General features: G+C 31.0%; 1 protein-coding gene across 1 annotated transcript; it reads right to left on the bottom strand.

Moving 5' to 3' along the window:
• Positions 1-260: 260 nt before the first annotated feature.
• LOC111714045 (GATA zinc finger domain-containing protein 14) lies at positions 261-6417 on the bottom strand. Its single transcript, XM_023489054.1, has 12 exons — positions 6331-6417; positions 4407-4500; positions 3231-4151; positions 2541-2618; positions 1839-1916; positions 1342-1776; positions 1222-1287; positions 1093-1152; positions 962-1042; positions 786-866; positions 505-582; positions 261-403 (listed from the first exon to the last, which is right to left on the bottom strand). The coding sequence occupies exons 2-12, from the start codon at positions 4491-4493 to the stop codon at positions 284-286; spliced, it is 2085 nt and encodes a 694-aa protein (XP_023344822.1). The 5' UTR covers positions 4494-4500; positions 6331-6417; the 3' UTR covers positions 261-283.
• Positions 6418-15698: the final 9281 nt, after the last annotated feature.

Below are 15698 nucleotides of genomic sequence, written 5' to 3'. Positions count from 1 at the left end.
AAAAGTAAATATTTCTCCAATAGTTTGTAATAAACCTTGTTAAAAAAAGGGCACAACAGCAACATAAATAAGATCCTTCATAAAATTTAGTATATCGATTGATGTAATATGTACATTGTACAACACATATATAATGTAATTTGTAAGCTCTCTGGTATTCAGGCATATTGATGGTAAACTTTATTTATTATTTGTTATTTTGCATTATACTTGCTTGCAGATGGTATTTGCAGTTTTAGGTTTAGTTTTTTTCTTAGAGAAACAATTTCTAATAATTTATTTATTACGTTCTAACTTTGTGCTCTTTAGCTTTATCATTTATTAATATTTTCTCTGGATGGATTTTCTTTTTTTGATATTTTTTTTTATTTCCACAGATTTGTTCAGCTTGTTTTCTGACTATCTAGAAACAAATGGATCTTTTAAATAATATAAATAAATACAAAGATCCAGCAGAAAAAAATAAGTTTTTTTCTGCAAAATCTATTAACATATTCGTCTTACCATTTCGGGCAAACTTCTTGCATTATATGGAACTTTTAGAACTGGACTGTCACAAATTGAGTTATCTAGAATCGGATCCTAAACAAAATTTGGATAAATGCGTTGAAAAAAAGTGCAATTTTAAACTTTTCTGAATGTTTAGTCCAAATCTCAGAAACCATAGTTTACTTTAAATTATTGTGCCTTTGTTAAAGAATTTATATGGTGTAATATGGTGTAAAGTTTTTTTAACGAAGAAATCAAACAAAACTTTGTTTCATTACTTTAACGCTTTTTCATACTTTGCTATAATTTTCAATAGGTTCTCTTGTGGCAGTCTTTTCTCTTTTTCCACAAATTTTCTCAGCTTCCTCTCTAAAAATCTGGAAAAAATCTATTTTCTCCATCGCTTTGATTTAATTCAAAATTTAAAAAAAAAAATGTCGATATGGTAATATGATTAAAAAAACATTTTTACCATTTCTGGGTCGCTCTTACTGTTGACAGGACCTTTGAGGATTGGATTGTCACAAATTGAGAAATCAATGATTGGTGATTCCTAAAAGAAGAAATTAAATATTTGTTGCGGCATCTTTGGTTAAATTTTACCTCTTCTTTTGTCTTTTCTTGACGTTGTTCACAAATTTTTTTTGCTTCTTGTCTAAGAATCTAAAAAGTCTAAAAAAATTAAAGCTTTTTGTTTAAAAAAGAACGCACACAGTTTAAAGGCTCCCATACCAATTCAAGTTCACTTTTAGTATTGTCTGGACTCTTTAAAACAAGATCATCACAAATTGATAGGTCCTAAAATAATAGTAATATTTTTCTACAAGTTGTTTTCTTTAGCTTTTGTTTTACCTTTTTATCGGTTTCGTTAGTTTTGGTATATTCATCACCAGTTTCAATAGTTTCAGTTTTTTCATTAGCAATTTCATTATGTTTATTATACTCTTCACCAGTTTCATTAGTTTCAGTATTCTCTTCACCAGTTTCACTAGTTTCAGTATTCTCTTCATCAATCATGTTAGTTTTAGGATTTTTCCCATTAATTTTGTTATTTTTATTATATTCAATAGTATTCGAATTTTCTTTAACAGTATCATTAGTTTTCGAATTTTCTTTAACAGTTTTATTATATTTAGAATTTTTCTCATCAGTCTCGTTAATTTTAGCATTTTCTTTATCTTTTATATTAAATTTTTTATTTCTTTTATTAGCTTTGTCAGATTTGGAATTGTCGTAAGTTTTATCAGTATTTTCTCCACAAATCTTCTTAGCCTTCTGTCGAAGGAGCTGAAAACAATTTTAAAATCATTTCCTCTTATAAAATATAAACAATTCAGATCAACTTTTACCATTTCAGGCAAGCTTCTGGAATTGACTGGACCTTGCAGAACGGGATCATCGCATATTGAATAGTCTTTCAGGGAATTCTAAACAATAAAATTAGTTTTTAATATGGTATAATTTCGTCTAATTCTGATAAATGTGACACCTGATTTATCAGTTTAGGGGCGTAACAAAATGTTGTTGAATTTCCGAAAAACAGATTAAACACTTGATTTTAGATTTACTTCAAAACGCCAAAACCTAAAAACTCTGAAAACTTTAATCTTAAAATTTTAAAACTTTTAAATGTGTGGTATTTTTTCAGAAAATTCTTAAAAGGAAATTTTGGTTAAAACTTGTTTCAGTCAATTTCATTGTAGAGAGACTTTAATCTATCGTAAAAGGCATTTTTAAGTACCCGGCCCGGATAGACGAACAATACTATAATCAAAATAAAATGGTGGTAGGTGATTGTATCAATACGTTGATGACGACTTTCTTTTTTAATTTAGATTTATATCAAGCTTTTAAACAGCATGGATTATGCACACTGACATGGAAACAAAGAGAAGCTGTCAATTAAAAAATCTCTTTATTTACTTGTAAAAATGTGATTCTAAAAAAAGCTTGTTAACAGTTAAAACTTAAATAAAAAAGTCGTTTTCATCATATTGGTATAATCGCCTATAAGCATATTTTGTCTATTGTTATTCTTTAATTTAGCTTACCATCTTTTTCTTTCCCTTAGATTTATCATTTTCTTTGTTCTTTTTTCCACAAATCTCCTTTGCTCTCTGGCGAAGAAGCTAAAAAATAAAAACAGACAAAAATAGCTTTTGCGGATTTTTAACCCTCCAGTGAAAGCTTTTATTTGATAAGTGATTTCATTTCTGGAATTAATCTCATACTTTTCATTTATCTTTTAAATACAATGAGACCTAGAAAACTTTGGAATAGGGAGGCAACAGTATTTTGTGTTGTTATAAACTTTACCGTTTTAGCTTCACTACCTTGATATAAACTTTACCTTGATATAAACTTTACCATTTTAGCTTCACTACCTTGATATAAACTTTACTATTTCAGGTTTACTCCCTTGATATAAACTTTACCATTTTAGGTTTACTACCTTGATATAAACTTTACCATTTCAGGTTTACTCCCTTGATATAAACTTTACCATTTTAGGTTTACTCCCTTGATGTAAATTTTACCATTTTAGGTTTACTCCCTTGATATAAACTTTACCATTTCAGGTTTATTCCCTTAATATAAACTTTACCATTTTAGGTTTACTCCCTTGATATAAATTTCACAATTTCAGGTTTACTACCTTGATATAAACTTTACCATTTGAGGTTTACTCCCTTGATATAAACCTTACCATTTCAGGTTTACTCCCTTGATATAAACCTTACCATTTCAGGTTCACTCCTAGAGTTAACAGGGCCTTTGAGAACAGGATCATCACAGATTGAATAGTCTGTTTCCAGTATCTCAATATCATCCTGGTTCTCGTCGTGCTTTCCCTGGTCCTTGCGGTTATTCTCCTCTTGGTACTCCTGGATCTTCTGTTTCCCCTTGTTCTTTTGGTTCGTCTGGTTCTTCTGGTTCTCCTTGTTTTCTTGATTCTTTATCTTCTGGTTCTCCTTGTTCTTCTGGTTCTCCTGGTTATTCTTCTTGTTGCTGTCCTGGTTTTCTTGATTCTTCCTGTAGTTTATCTCCGGGTTCTTGTTCTCTTTATTCTTATGGTTCTCCTGGTTCTCCTGGTTCTTTTTCTCCTTGTTCTTATGGGTCTCCTGGTTCTTCTTGCTGTTCTTATTATTTTGCTCCTGGTTCCACTGATTCTTTTGGTTCTTATAGTTCCCCTCTTTTTTCTCCTCCTTGCTCTTCTCCGCCTGGTTCTCCTGGTTTTTCTTCTTGTTGTTCTCCTGGATCACCTGGTTCTTTTCCCCTTTTTTCTCGCGGTTCTCCTGATTCTGCATCTTCTCGTCCTTCTTTTTATTTTGCTCCTGGTTCCACTGATTCTTTTGGTTCTTATTGTTCCCCTCTTTTTTCTCCTCCTTGTTCTTTTCCGCCTGGTTCTCCTGGTTTTTCTTCTTGTTGTTCTCCTGGATCACTTGGTTTTTTTTTCCTTTTTTCTCGTGGTTCTCCTGGTTCTGCATCTTCTCGTTCTTCTTATTATTTTGCTCCTGTTTCCACTGGTTCTTTTGGTTCTTATAGTTCTCCTGGTTATTTTTCTCTTGGTTCTCTTTGTTCTCCTCTTGGTTCTCCTCTTGGTTCTCCTTGTTATCCTGCTGTTGCGTTAAATGTTTTCCGTCAAGTTCTCTAACTGGTTCCTGATGGTACATTAAATATATATATTGAAGGTTTTAAAAGTATAAACTTAAAACAGACCTGTTCCCACAACACTTTATTTTATTAATAAATTACAATTACTTTAATGAGATTTAGGGCAAACTTTTATAATTTATTTACTTTCAATGGTTCAGATGATTCACAACGGTACCCTATAAACCTTTATTTGCATCATCAAGGATGTGAAAGAAATTGCCGTTTCTCGGCTTTGTTACTCTTTAACTATTTCTACTTACTTTTCTAAGAATAGGTGTGTACTTCCTCGCGAAAACAAGGTTTCCACAATGCAATAATAAAACTGCAAAACTGATCAATCTTCTCATTCTAAAACTTTAAAACTTCGACTTATTTACTCATTTTCAAAACAACAATTTTTTCTTGAAGAGACTTATAGCGTAATTTTAAGGACCCTCAATGCAAAGATGGCAATGCCCGATTCACAACGGTACGCTACAAAAATTTGTCTGGTCAAGTATAAATTCAAGAAAATTGATCGCTAATGCAGACTGTAAAGCTGAAAATTGTACAACTCGTCAAAAGGTCATTGAATACGTTTTACTTCTCGGGGTCAATCTGTAGAGTATTTTTTTTTACTAATTTATTTTAAAAGTTTAAAGAAGTGTATATCTATGATTAGATATCAATGGTAATAGTTTTCAAAACTGATTATGTTCGATGTTTATTTCTCCACACAAGAGCGACTTTCGCATTTCTACTGCACATAATAATGATTAGAATTAAACTCCGAATAACGTCAAAATCTTTTACATTATTGATTAAATAAAGTTTTTAAATGTACCGTTTTAATCTAGAATATGTATTTTTGCATGAAGGAACACTTGAAATTAAACTAACAGTCCCTTTAAGAGGATTATACAACATAAAGGCAAATTTTATAGGAAACATATTGTCCATTTAGAATTATATCAGAAGATATTATTTTTAATATTGTTGCTTAGCTCACAGATATATTTGGAGACCATACAAAACATATCACCACAAAACGTATCACCACAAAACTTATCAAAACAAAACTTATCTAACAACAAAACTTATCAAACTAAAAAACTTATCAACCAACAAAACTTATCAAACTACAAAACTTATCAAACTCAAAACTTATTAAAATAACTACAAAACTTATTTTTCAAAACATTTTAAAAAGTTGTTACAACTAAAACTTGACTTAGAATTTATATATATAAATCATTATTCATCTGAAAATAGGCTGGCGGCAATATTGAACAGATATGTGTTCAAGGGTACACTATCAAAGCTTGCACATATAGACTTCAGGTCTTGTTCTTGTTCTCTTTGTATTTGTTGTACAGATGATTTTCATCATCCTTAAGTAGGTTTTTACTCTTCTGTGAGAGAACAAAATTAGCCTCCATCTCGGTTGAAAGGGGCTGGGAAACTGAGAGTTTACCGAATTTTCTAGTAAAATTCGCGGATTTTTAAAGAATTGTTGGAACTTTTCCATGATTTGAAAAATTCATGAATTTTATTGATAAGTTTTAATTTTGATATGTTTTGTAGTTTGATAACTTTTGTAGTTGATAAGTTTTGTTTTGATAAGTTTTGTAGTTTGATAAGTTTTGTAGTTTGATAAGTTTTGGGATGATAAGTTTAGTCGCTGATAAGTTTTGAAAAGATAAGTTTTGTGGTGATAAGTTTAGTGACGATATGTTTTGTATGCATATGGGCTCCATATATTTAGATATTAAGTCCATATTTATTTAAAGTCACTGTAAGCGTTATTTTAAGTGACTCCATACAAAGATGTTAATACCCGATTCACAACGGTACCCTTAAAACCTTTGACTGATCAAGGTTGTCAGAATTATTCTCATTAATCTAAAAAACGCTATTAATTGTTAAACACTTTGTTTGCGAGCAGTTTTAAGTAAAAAATATTAAGATTCACTTTCTAGACTTGGCATGAAAATGAATATTTTCATTCGAATTTTTGGAAGACAATTTTAATGTAAAATAATTGGCAATGTCAAGGTTTACAAGTAATCTGTTGTTGGGAGTTCACACTGTACGTAGCGTACACCGCGTTTTACAGGAATTCAAGTGGTTTTCAAGAGATTAAAACACAGTGATCTCTTTACTCTTTTCATCGAGGGTAACTTGAAATTACGCTTACAGTCTCACTCTAATATATTTTCCTCTCCATAAAGTTTATGGATATGTGTCAATTTTGTTTTTCTGGTTATCACATAAAATAAACCCTTCTGGTTAAACTAACATTACTTCATCAACTGTTTAATTCAATTTAAACTTGTAGAGTTTATATATTATAGAAACAAATTCAGAACAACTTCATGCTTTAACATTCTTGTTAAATAAGATTTAACTATTTAGATATTCATACATTTTGTTTTCAAATAAATGTCAACTCTGATCTAAAATCAAACATAATGTTTTACCTTTCAACAAAAATAATGACTTCAAAATAAATCAGTATAACTCATTTTGAATAATAAGTAAACTTTTCTGTAAAAACAAAAAAAATTATGATATCTTGAATCTCTAATTATAAATCGCTAGCTGACAAGAAGTACTTGGCGTTGGCCGTGCCCCATGGTTGTTTGGGAGGTAGAAGACCACCTTCTTCATCTTAACAGCTCATCTAGGCAATTTTTCAAACCTGTGAACACTAGAGCCATTTAAAATGAGCAAAGTTGAACCATCTCAATTAACTCTAAGAGAGACCCCCCCCCCTCCCCGCCTATATTAACCAAAAACATGGTTAAGATGTCATTTAAAGTTAAACAGGATTGCCTACACTGAACTCAATTAAAAAGTGATATTTTTATGATAAAAACAAATTAAATTTATTTCTCGAATTTACAATAAATGTCATTAATGTGTTGTAGTAAAGTATTTTGGTATTTTATGACAGAAATAAAGTTGAAAGGGGAATGCAGGATTAGTAAATAAACTTGGATTTGAAATACATTCATTCAATAAGCCTAGATTTGTTATCTTATCTTTGTAAGAGGAAATAAACTTTTAATCTTATAATCTTATTGTCAGATTCAGCACTTTCATCTTATTTCCTGAAGATGTGAAATGAATGAAGATGAAAGATGGGAAGATGGAAGATGGTGTCTACTTAAAAAGTAGAACAAAAATCGGTGTTAGGTTTTTCACAAAGGCATTTTCCCAAGGGCGTCTTCCCAAGTGGAAGCTTCCCAAATGTTCAATTTCCCAAGCGGCCACTTCCCAAAGATTAGGTAAGGCCTTGTCAATGGGACCGAGCGCTGATGCAAGAGCAGTTGCCGCTTGGGAAAATGCCTTTGGTAAAGTGCCTAACATCCAAATATCATGCGTTTTAATCGTATTACCGGAGTTTATCAAGAGGTTTATCACATAATCAAAAGAAAATATTCGGAAATACTCATTTCGGAGAGGCAACTAGATGGGCCTGCCCGTAGCACTCTCGCCCACATCCTAGACTATCCTATCACTTTGAAGACCTAACCTAATCTTGAATAATCGAACAAAACATTTTTTTAAACCCTTTGCATTAGGGTGTCTTTACGAAATAGAAATATAAAAATAGATTTAAAGACAAGTTAAACTTTATATCCTTTCAACGACTTGTAAACAGGAGATTGCACATGCAGATGCATTTCAGCAGACGCAAGAATGTATGCAGTTTACAGTAGTCCTGAAAATGATGCAAATGTATGAAAGATAATGTTTGAAAGGAATTGAGTCTTTGCCACAAACCAAATTTTCAAATCCCTATATCCTTATCTTTGATTTATCAAACTTAGATTATTTGATCTAATAGATTTCATAGTTTCAAATATCTGTGATGGACGACGTGGTGTTGCAAAGATATACGGATTAAAAAATCCCAGTTTATGTCAATGATTCAGTTCCTTAGTGGTTTAATATGGTTTACGGCAACCATAAGAAAACTAGAGTTCGGAGATAATGAGGAGAGAGAAGTAATTAAGTAAGTAAGAAGTAGTGTCCCCGAATAGGTACGGTCAGGTCAACTACTTATCTAGTGTCCCCAAATAGGTACGGACAGGTCAACTACTTATCTAGTGTCCCCAAATTAGAGATGAATTTGAAATTATTAGGCTTACAGTGGGACTTACAAAACTGTAGAATTAGGAGACGACATGTATGCAATCTTATGTGTGTTTGATGTTGTTAAAAGAAATAGTTTCACCAGTAATTAAAAAATCAATTTATCAAGTGATATGGGTCTGTGTGTATTGCACAGCTGCTGTGATTTATGTTCATTAGACTAATTAGATCATAACTAATAGTCTAATGGTCGTCTTCCTATTCCACAGTTTTAAGGGTCCCACTGTAGTTTAACTTCACATTCGATACTTATCAAAATTCTACCTCAGACTGACATAGAGACACCGTAATTTTATTTTCCCTTTTTAATTCAATGATTTTGAAGAATTGACACCTACCCCNAATATTGAATTTGAAGGTCCTTGCTTTTAAAAACTGCAATCAATATAAAACTAGTGCAAACTGCAAACTGCAAATCCACCAAATTATCTTCTAAGATAAATGCAGTAAATTGGTAAAAATATTGTTGAAGCATGACTTGCTGATGTTAATAAATATCTGGAAAAAAAACTACAATAAATGTTTATTATCCTTCGACTAGCACATCGTAACTTCAAGACCATAAACTTGAAATTTAGGATTTTTAGAAAATATTTAGGATTGCAAGGTTCACTAAACCTCTCTCTTAAACTATAGTTGAAATAATTTTCCCCCTAAAATTAATTTCTCGTGTTTTGATTTTTTTCGTCTACAGGCCCGTAACTTGAAGTTTAGTGTGTGTGGGGGGCATACAGGGTTAAAGGGGGAGGGGCAAAGCAAATGCGATCCTTTAATGTGATCTCTCAGTCACGGCCTTGGGAAATTACGACATTTAATCTCATGTATTACTTAAAGGAATTGAATCTTTGCCACAAACTCAGATTCTTTATTTACTGTATCTTTAAAACCAAATGTAGCAGACCTTAGTTATTTCGAACCATGAAATGTGTTAAATCAAATAATATAAGTTTGAAATATCAAAGATTTACTTCATCAGGCTGCAAAGATATCGAGATTAGAACATTTGAGTTTGTGCCAAAGACTCAATTCCTTTGACTATTTTATATGGTTTAAGAAAATTTTCAAATAATTAAATCTATTTCTATATTTCTACATGTACTTCTCTCCTTTTTATTATTCAATTTGTTTTCTCCTTTAAACTCTGTGAGTCTATCAGAAACCTTGATCTCTGTGAAGTGAATGGTTTATATTTATAGGTTCTTACTCACAGGGTGTCTCACAATTTAGACAATGGTAAACTCCTCTATCTGATTCTACAAGGAGTCCCAAAAAATATTAAATTTTCTTGACGACTTAAAACGCTTTTTTTATTATCATAAAGTATGTTAAAAATAGAAATAAAAGGCCTTTCAGGTTGGCAAATTGGATATCAATGGCTAATATCTTAATAAGTTCTTAAACAGATTTTTCGACGACATTTCAACAATGATTGATGCATTATTGCACATTTTCTACGTTGCCAAATGTTAAAAGGAAAAAAGTAAATACAAAAATGTAAAAATAATCCTTGGACAGGATTACGTTTGAACAAGCTTCGGACTCAATTCTAAAATATTATCACTTTCCTTTTTATTTGGACAACCTGTACTGCAATTTTTTAAACAAGATGAAAGGCTTTACAGACAATATAGACAAATAGATATGAGGGGTTAATGTACAGGGATATAAAGAGATAGACAGGGATATAAAGTGATAGACAGGTATATAAAGAGCAGGAAACCAGTTCGGGACATATTGACAGATTACATGTTTATCTGATCATAGATACGCATTATTCCATTCATAGTTATACGCATTGTACGCAACTTTCATACGCACCTCACACACTCCTTTCATGCGTATATTTCATGCTCAAATATTTTAATACTCATTGATATCCATTGAAATTTACAGAAAATTGCCATTTTTAAATCTAAAAAAATTCATGTGTAGAAAACTTCCTAAAATCACGCAATATGGACCAATAATTCTGTTTTGTTTATTCCAATTTTTCAAATCTTGAATTTGGAAAAGATATTATTTTTGGAAAACTTATCTTCAATAAGTCATATGGAAGAATTTAAGATGACAGATTCAATATTATCGTATAGGATAAATATAGAGTAAACAGATATGTAATCTAATCCGTTTCGTTCTTCACAAAATCTTCATCAAGATTCCAGAATCAAAACTTAGTGCGGCTTCCAAGTTCAATTTTATTGCAGACGTTTTTTATTGCTGAAAAATTAAAAATAAAATAAAAAAATATTTTGCGATCACCTTTAAATACTAAATAGTCTTGACATACTTAAATTTTACATTAAACACAAAACATAGACAAAATCTAGAAAAAAATATGACATATTAAAAAATATCTTGTCTCTTCCCATGAAAGAATAAAAATAAAAAAGTCCAATTGTATATTTATAATTTTTATTTAAATATTCATTGAAATATTCAAACTGCTCAGGACATTGAACCAAGAAAAGAAATATTTGGAAATTGTTAAATTTGAACTTTGCATGTATTGCAAAAACCACGGCATGCATCTCAGCTTCTTATATTTAAACCTTGCAAATAGTTTTATTCAAAAATGTGAAAAAATATGGTTTTTGGATATAAATCATAAACAAATATAATAACATACATAATTCATGAATAAATTTTTTTCATAGCTCTTTCCTTTGAAAATTGAAACATGTCAAATTATTGGAATTCGTACTTTTTTGATCAAAATCTCAGTTACTCCACTAATAATATTTAATAACTGGATCATTTAACTTTTATCTTATAAATCATATGCATATCTTGATCAGACAATGAAGGCTGTTAAGGGTACCGTTTATAATCGAACAAACCCCTCTCTATGTACTGAGTTTTACTTAGACGTGAATCTATAAAAGTAGATTCCACGTAAGAATGGAATGAATGTCTTTAAGCATAAATCATCTTATTGAAGAGCTTTTGAGCAGAACAAAAATGTTTTAAGTTTATAATATATTACTCTCATCCTAGTGCATAGAATCAAGCTAGAGGAGCTACTATCACGTGGATTTAACGGTTTTGTCAATATATCAGAAAGCTTTGACTTTCGATCACAATTTGAACTATTATACATAATATTTTAGCCTTTTTTCTTAAATACTTTTTTGTCGGCATATACATTTTGAATGAAAAAGTATTATATAAACAAACCCCTAAGTTTAAAGATTGTTGAATTATAGACTAAACGTTTATATTTTATAGACGTTTGATTTCAAATGAATGAAACCGAATGCTTCTCACTCTGGTTAATCCGGGGTGACGAGGTCACCAGTAATGTCGGATAAATTTGACCGTCTCCTTCTGTCTTGTCTGCAGTACTACCCTTCACTGTATGCAACTTCAAGTCTTAATCGACGAAGATAACGAAATTAAACCATATAAAAAACTTTATGATAAAAAAACAATATTTTAAAATACGCCCCCCCCCCCCCCTAAACCTTGTGAAAGAATGATGTAACGGCTCCGCCCTAAAGTTAGTTGGCAAGCAATGAGTTTAGACAAACAGATATACAGACAACAAACACCTACACATATACATTCATCCTAACAGATACAATACAGGGGTAATAGCTGTCTAGTTGTCTAGCTGTATCTATCTGTCTATCTTATCTAGCTATCACTGTAATCAGTAAATACGAATTGAAAATTCAAATAAAAAAGTAACTTAAAAATTTAAAATTTTTGAAGTCTTCCTTTTTCAATTTGCTAAAAATAAAAGATTGCAAAGACAATGAAAATACAATTGCGTACCTTTCCTTTAATGGAAGAATGATTGAGTGGCGTAGATTGCGTAGATTGCGTACATTTCGTAGATTTCGTTGAGAACATATACAACTATATCTAGTAAATAAAGATGTTAAGAGCTTGGGATATTAATCTGAAGAATCTTGCACGATTTGATTTCAGTATTTCAAGATTATACAGCGTCAGGCATGCTATCTATCTATCAGACATGCTATCTTAATCCGCTCCGCACAATGAGAATTAACTTATCCTACTTTAAAACCTGGGGGGGGGGGGGGGTTAAAGTTTGCAAAAGACTAGACGGTTATTATGCTAAAAATATAGGTTTCAAGATTTAGTGTGACAATTGTAGTATCAGCTAGTTTAAGTAAGACATAACAAATAATATATTTTGATGATCTTGTAATCTTTGATAGTTTTACAGAAAAAAAGTTTCAATTTTTTTATTGAACTTTTTCAACTTTTTTTTTCTTGGAGAGTCTTTGATGAGAATAGTGTACATTTTAATAAATAATTTTTCCCACAAAAATCCTTCTTTTTTCCGAGTTATCACAGTTCTTATAATTTTTATCTTTTAGGAAAAATTTGGAATTAAAAAAAGAATGCTGAAAAAGATATAATATATATATACGCAATGTGATTAGCTAATAAAGTGAAAATATGAAAATAATGATCATTATATAACCCAAATTTCAGAATTGTATTTTGTGAATAGTTTAAAAATATTTTCTTAATAAAGTGGAATAGGGAAACGACCATTAAGCAATTTTATTCGTATTTGATGTTGTTATAAAGCAAATAATTTACCAATTGCCTAAAAAAAACTTTTAAGTAAAATGAGTTGGCATGTACAGCGCACAATCGAAATGTTTTAGGATCATTGGACTAGAATTGATATATTAAAACTTGGGTCTTATATTCCTCACCCTGATTTACTGTCTGATAGATCCTACTTTAGTTCAGCAGTTCTTTTTGATAAAAAAGGAATTGAGTGTTTGCCGCAAACTCGGATTTTCCAATCCCTATATTTTTGCAACCCAATGAGACCTAATTTATTTTAAACTAAGTATATTGTTAGATCAAATAATCTAAGTTCGAAATATCAAAGGTTTACCTCATCAAGTTCCAAATATTTAGGGATTTAAAAATCTAGGTTTGTGACAAAAGCTCAATTCCTTTGTTTAGATAAATCACGGACATGATGATAGATGGTGAACAATTTTGTATGTTTGTAATGTTTTTAATAACAATGAACGTTGAATTATTATTAAGTGTGTGAGAAAATTGAGAACTTTTCAGCAGAACTTGATAAATGATGATAAATATCAATAGATTCAATAATCTATTTTAAATTCAAACAATATGTTGGAAAACTGATTTCCATAAACTTGAAATATATTTCTTTCAGATTTCTATTCCAAGACTTAAATAATTTTTGTTGTCGTTAAAACTATTAAACAGCTTAAAGCTTTAATATAGTTTTTAAATATTTCCAATATGCTGCCTGTGTTCATGCTGCAATATGTGCGCTGCATATAGCATGCCGCGTTAAATAATAAATCATCCTACATCAGCAAACTGTCTGTATTTTCTAAACCATGATATTTCTCGCGGATTTTACGACAAATAAACTTAAATTTTGTCTTCTGCCGTCATTCTTCAGGAAATTGAATAAGTTTTGCATTATGATACAGATTTCCATTTGGCCCACTTTCCAATTTGGGTTATAAAGTTACTTTTAGTTAAGAGTATCTGTTCTGCATGGAAGCGAGATTGCGTCAGATCAGAATAATTAAAGGAATCTATGCACCTCTATAAAATACAAAATGAATTAAAATGAAAGTAATAATCGAGTAATATTCTAAAAAAATCTAATTTTGAGCAGTTTTTTGGCGCAAAAAGCTATTTTTTTTTAAAAAGGATGTCCAAGACAGTGCTTAGTTTCAAACTGAGCAATTTAAGAAGGATTTCAGACAGATAATAAACTGTTCATCACTCCTCTCCTCCCCCCCCCTTGTTAACAATCCCCCCCACCTCCTGAAAAAGCCGTCTGCTCTCTGACGGAAAGATGAAAAATAAGAGTTATTTTTTCAGAAACAAAAGCATTTTTAAAACCCCAAAGGAATTGAATATTTATAGACCTTAGATATTTTAAGCTATGAATTTTTTTAGATCAAATAATAATAAGTTGGAAATATCAAAGGTTTAAACCATCAGGTTGCAAAGAAATAAGGTTTAGAAAATTTTTGTTTGTGCCCCTGTTCTGTTGGATTGAAACATTTTGCAATATCATCTGTTTGACATTTTAATCATGATCATTAAAACTGGGAGGACAGACATACGGCAAGATATATATTTATAAAGATATAGAAAAATATTTTTATATCTCAACATAGAAATAATCTGAGCTATTTTTTAGGAAAGGAATTGAGTTTTAGCCACAAATTCAAATTTTCTAATCCCTATATCTTTGCAACTTGATTAGACTATTTGATTTAACATCATAGTTTGAAATATCTATGGTCTTCAACATTGGATTGCAAAGATATAGGAATTAGAAAATCAAAGTTTGTGACAAAGACTCAATTCTTTTGAGAAAAAAACTTGAATAGTGTTAGTAAAAAATTATCGAAGAAGTCAAAATCCTTTCATTATTATTAACTTAATGTTTAGATTTTCTTCCATCAAAATGTGACCATGACCAATTTTATTAAAAGTGTGTGTATTTTTAGCTTGAATTAAAAAAAATAACCTTTCTGATTTGGTTCAGAAGCGTCACTCTTAATGAACTTAAAATCATGTTTGAAAGATGTTTTTTGCTTTATACTGTTTTCATACATGATATCTTATATATCAAGATGCTCCAATATCTAGATATGAATAATATATATCAAGATGCTCCAATATCTAGAGATGAATAATATATATTGTAATATTTAAGGTATAGGTGGCTCATGCTAAAAACCTCCCCCGGCCTCACACCTTTATCTCTTTGTTCTTTTAATGAATGCAGAGTAGTTAACCTGAACTGATTCATCAAGATTCAACAGTGCACCCTAGACCTTTGAACCGAACAGACGTATGAGTTAAGCTCCGTTTGTTCAACCAAAGGCTAGGGGACGGGCACTTCATGGACAGCTCTCAGAAGGCTTACAGCATGTGGACTTACATGATTATATCTACATGATCATATCTTCAGGAATACAATAAACCATTGATGAGACAGATATCTCCGCTTACAACAGATCAGAGGAACAAACCATTGATGAGACAGATATCTCAAGTTACAACAGATCAGAGGAATAAACCATTGATTAGATAGATATCTCAGGTTTACAGTAGAATCAGAGATATGTGGTTCCACCTCAGTACAGCTGGTTCAACTACCCACACACTCTAATACTCCAGATGTTTCTATGGTCAGAAAAACTGGAGCTATAGAGCAGACAATGGGATCAGAGCAATGTAGTTCCACCTCTATACAGCTGGTTCAACTACCTACACACTCTAATATCCCAGGTGTTCCTATGGTTAGAAACACTAGAGGCTCCGAGGATTGCTGGAACTATAGAATGGATAACAGAATCAGAGCAATGTAGTTCCACCTCTATACAGCTGGTTCAACTCCCTAAACCCTCTAATAT

Source organism: Eurytemora carolleeae, unplaced genomic scaffold (assembly GCF_000591075.1).
Source record: "Eurytemora carolleeae unplaced genomic scaffold, Eaff_2.0 scaffold84, whole genome shotgun sequence".
NCBI lineage: Eukaryota > Metazoa > Arthropoda > Copepoda > Calanoida > Temoridae > Eurytemora > Eurytemora carolleeae.
This window is presented reverse-complemented; position numbering and strand designations above follow the sequence as displayed.